A 4,681-nucleotide genomic window follows, 5' to 3' on the forward strand; every position below is an offset into this window, starting at 1 on the left:
CATGTGATCAACCCTAACTAATATGTTGAGGAGCCAACCCCAAATTTTGGGATTAAGGCTTGGTATTGTTGTTGTTGTAATGTGTGATTCAGGCATGGACTGAAACCACTTACAAGTGCATTTATTTGCATCATAAAATTATAATTTTTGATAAACCCAGAAAAGGAATGAAAACCATGATTAAATATTACAACTAACAAATTAGCGTACTAACGTCATCAGAAAAATAATTCTTTTACCCTTTTTAGATGGAAAATGCTAGCTGCACATAGTTAAATGCAAATAATGTGCACATATTGACATGACTAGCCATCTATGCATCGCTAGTGCATTATAAAAAAATAAAACCCACAGCACCAAAGACAAAAGATACAGGTGCCATCCCAGTGGGATAATATAAAATCTGGAACCAAACACCTCTTGTATCTCAAAATTGAGGTTGATGATGTGCATGCCCTGGCTAAAATTTTGAACTGTAGTGTTGGAACTTTGCCTATGTCTTATCTTGGCATGCCGTTGGGGGCTTCGCCTAACTTCCCTTCAATTTGGAATCCCATTTTGGAAAAAATTGAGTGGAACTTAGCCGGGTGGAGGAAGTTGTATTTGTCTAAAGGGGGTTGTTTGATGTTACTCGAGAGTACGCTATCTAGTCTTCCTACCTATTTTCTATCTCTATTTACCATTCCTACTTATGTAGCTAATAAAATTGAAAAGTTGCAAAGGGATTTTCTATGGGGTGATAACAAAACTCATCTGGTAGGATGGAATAAAATTTGTGCACCTATAGCTAACGGTGGCATGGGGATAAGAAAACTTACTACTTTCAATAAGGCCTTATTGGGGAAATGGTTGTGGCAGTTTGGGAAGGAAGAGGATCGGTTATGGAGGAGGGTGGTAGTTTCAAAATATGGGGAAGATTGGGGGGGATGGACCTCAAAGCTAGGAAGGGGAGTTCATGGGTGTGGTTTGTGGAGAGGTATTCATATGGGATGGGAGGATTTTAGCAAAAATTGTCAGTTTGTTGTTGGATTTGGGAATAGAGTGAGATTTTGGCAGGATAAGTGGTATGGGGATCAACCTTTCCAATTGGCTTTCCCAAGGCTATATGGTATTGCCATTGATAAGGAGGCATCTGTAGAAGCTTCTTTGTCAAGATAGGGTGCGAAGGATAAAAGAATTTGGGATGTTTGTTTTTTTCGAGAACTTAATGATTGGGAGATGGATGAAGGGCTACATTTTCTTCGTATATTGGGAGCTAATACTCCTCCACTAGATGTTGGAGACTGGATGAGATGGAAGTTGAAACCTAATGAGGAGTTTGACATCCAGTCATATTATAACAAATTGCGGGATTCTCCCTCAATCGTCTTTTCTTGGAAATGTATTGGAAAGTAAAGGCACCTAGACAGGTTTCTTTTTTTGTTTGGTGTGTAGCTTGGAATAAGATCTTAACGGGTGATAACTTGAGATTAAGGAGATTGGTTTTGGTAGACTGGTGCATTATGAGCTGACATTGTGGAGAGACAGTAGACCACTTACTTCTTCATTGTGAGATGGCTCATTAGTTGTGGAGCTTTACCTTAATAACTTTTGGTTTGTCTTGGGTTATACCTAGATCGATCCCAGATTTGCTTTTTGGCTGGTGGAATTGGGTGGGGAAGCATTCGTCTCAGATTTGGAACTTAGTACTGTTGTGCATCCTATGGTGTATTTAGAAGGAACGGAATCAACGGACATTTGAGGATTTGAATAGGTCCGGTGATCAGATGCTTACTTTTTTTAGTGGAACTCTTTTTGATTGGTCTCGGGCTTGGGGACTCACGACTAGTGATTCTCTCCCTTCTTTTCTTAATTCTCTTTCTCTTTTGTAACTAATCTGTTGTCTGGTTTTCTTTTATGTTTTCTCTTTGTTTTGTTCTTCTTGTATTTTCTGGGTTTGCTCTGTATTTTTCATGCATAGAGTAGCTGTTCATATATATAACATTCTTACTTATCAAAAAAAAATTATGCTTATTTGATATGTTTCTTTGGATCACAGGTGTTCAGGCTCACACGCCTCCATTATACTTTGTTATCCTTTTCCCCTTCACAAAAATAATCCTCAATTGCTTCACAGTTCACGCAGAGTAGCCAAGAAAGAACAAGATGTTGAGCCTCTTAATTTCTTCACCTCTGACCATACCTTCCATTCAATAGCACCATTGTCCCCCCATTCAATAAACCCATATTTTTTATTGCATTATCAAACAATGTCATGCAATCCTTCCTGATCTATAGCAATCAATGCCAAAGAACATTCTTACTATCCTGCAGATTCCTTTATTTCTTTGTTGGTTTTTTCTAGCCAATATTTCAACCTAAATTCAAATTTTACTATCTTACCCGCATTAATATGATCTTCCTAGGGGTTTCTTCGTAACTCCTGTTGAAACAGAGAACTAAGATCCAAGATTTCACTCTCATTGATCGATCATTTCCAAAATTTTCTATATATCATAATCATAAAATCGAAAAGTGAAAATGTCTCCTGGTATCACAAATTTCTCAATGCCACAATTCTCCGGGAACAATTTCGAGTTCCAAAATTCGCAATAGAATTGAAATCCTACCACTAACTCGGTAAAACATGAACCAATATCGTACACATCAAAATTACAATAAAATTAATCTTTATCAAACTTACAAGATCTCAAATTAAACGAATCCCTCATTTCTCACATTTTCTCAGCAACCAAACGGAACTATAAAGAGAAAGAGAAAGAGAGAGAGAGAGAGAGAGAGAGAGAGAGAGAGAACCTCGAAGAGTATTGAAGCGAGAGATCTGATCGGGAGGGAATTGAGAGGGATCGGAGAAGAACTCCTTGAGGCGAATAGCCTGGGCGTCACGGCCATCGTCTAGAAGCTCGTGGAGTAGCTCGAATGCCGTCAACAAATACCTCTCCTCCAACAGAAAGTTCACCACGCAATTGCACAGCGAAGACCTCTCCACGTCCATCTCTCTCTCACTCTCGGTCCGGAGTGATAGATCCAAAACCCTAATATTATCTATCTCTCTCTATCGCCATTGAAGAAGGAAGAAGAAGCTTGTGTGCTAGTGCTAGATGAGATCTCCGTGGGCTTTGTAGTTTGTGCGTGAGCGTGAACGTGAACTAAAGCTCAGGTCGTTGGAGAAGAGAAGGTAGAGGAGAGGAGAGCCAGGTTTCAGTGCACGCATCAGCATAAGAGTTTCATGGTTAGCTATTACTTATTGTAATTCTGACCGTTTATCATGATGACTAGGATTTTTTTATTTGCATTTTGATATAGGGTTCCCCGTGATTTAAATCAACTCACCGACGTAAAGGTTTTTTTTTTTTTTTTTGATATAAAAGGTGATTATTGTTATTGGGTGCACCGCTAGATTCAGGTCAACGTTTGAATTTTATTTTTTTAACGTAATGGGGACTGGGAAGTAACTAATCGCGGTACAGTAATTTGGAAAATAAATAATGGCAAAAATCTAAAACTGATTTTTTAACTTTTAATTTTTATAATTTCAGTTTCTAATTATCAGTTTTGTCATTTCAATTTTCTAACTATTCCGTTAAACATCAGTTAATTGGTGTCGTTAAGTGAGTCAAAACAACGCCGTTCTGGCTCTTTTTTTTTTTAATAAATTTCATAACTAAAAGAAAATAAAAAAAATTGTAAAAAAAAAAAATTTAAGGGGAACGACGTTATTCCGCTTCCCCTGAAATCAAAACCAAAAACATGATGGATTTTTGAAGCCCTAACTGAGTAAATTTGGGAAAAATTGGAATAGGAGTTGGGTCAGTTTGAGAGAGAAACTGAGTTTGAGACTGAGACCGAGATCGAGACCGAGATTGAGGCCAAGTTTGAGAGACAAGTCGAGATTAAGGTTAAGAAGGTGATGGATTTTTGATAAATTGAGTTTGAGAGAGAGACCGAGAAAGAGACCGATTTGAGAGAGATTGAGAGACAAGCAACAGGTATTCAACCATTGTTCTTATCAGCTTTTTACTAAATATTTGTTTTGTTTTCATAGTTGAAAGATCAGGCTACATGGTTGTGCTGTTATATAATTGTTCATTATGGGTTACGAACTGATCTTGGAGCGATGTATTAGGGTTATTACAAGATGGGGATGGTAATCATGGGTATAAGGTGTAGTATATATGATTCTAGATGATTGTGTTTTATCATGAATTATTGGATTTTTTTTTTTTTTTTTGAGCTTAATTGGTGCATTCTATTATACTATAAAACCAAAGTCTTTAACTTTTTGTTGACTAGTTTTGGAGCCTCCACAATTTTCCACATCACTAATTTTTTTTTTTTTTTTATATATAAAAAAACATCAAAGCTGATATAAAAAAACATCAAAGCTGAAACATGAAACCCGACTCCTACTTTAGAGGTAATTTGCAAGCTAGCATAATTTTGGGAGAGAATATCATTAGTTATCAAGGTTTTAAAACCATTTAGGAAACTAGTATCTCGAATCTATGAAGCTTGAGTTCGGTGACAAAATCGAGCCTCAAGGACTTGAGTTCTAGTGCTGAGGTGGAGTAATTTATCCACGTGGAACTCGAGTTTCTCAGACTTGAGTTCTATAAAAGTATCTGAAGAACGAAGATGAAGATGAAGACGATCTAAAGAACCAATCTAGAAAACATATGAA

At 37.1% G+C, this 4,681-nt stretch overlaps 1 protein-coding gene across 1 annotated transcript in view; it reads right to left on the reverse strand.

The window, feature by feature from the left end:
• Positions 1–3,225, reverse strand: part of LOC115984614 (RAB11-binding protein RELCH homolog) — a 14,781-nt gene extending 11,556 nt beyond the window's left edge. Inside the window, exons 1-2 of the mRNA XM_031107636.1 lie at positions 2,756–3,225; positions 2,178–2,271 (exon numbers count right to left, since the gene is read on the reverse strand). Coding sequence (XP_030963496.1) covers positions 2,178–2,271; positions 2,756–2,995 — 334 coding nt within the window. The 5' untranslated portion in view covers positions 2,996–3,225. The remainder of the gene's footprint in view (positions 1–2,177; positions 2,272–2,755) is intronic.
• Positions 3,226–4,681: the final 1,456 nt, after the last annotated feature.

Source organism: Quercus lobata, chromosome 4 (assembly GCF_001633185.2).
Source record: "Quercus lobata isolate SW786 chromosome 4, ValleyOak3.0 Primary Assembly, whole genome shotgun sequence".
In the NCBI taxonomy this organism is placed as follows: Eukaryota; Viridiplantae; Streptophyta; class Magnoliopsida; order Fagales; family Fagaceae; genus Quercus; species Quercus lobata.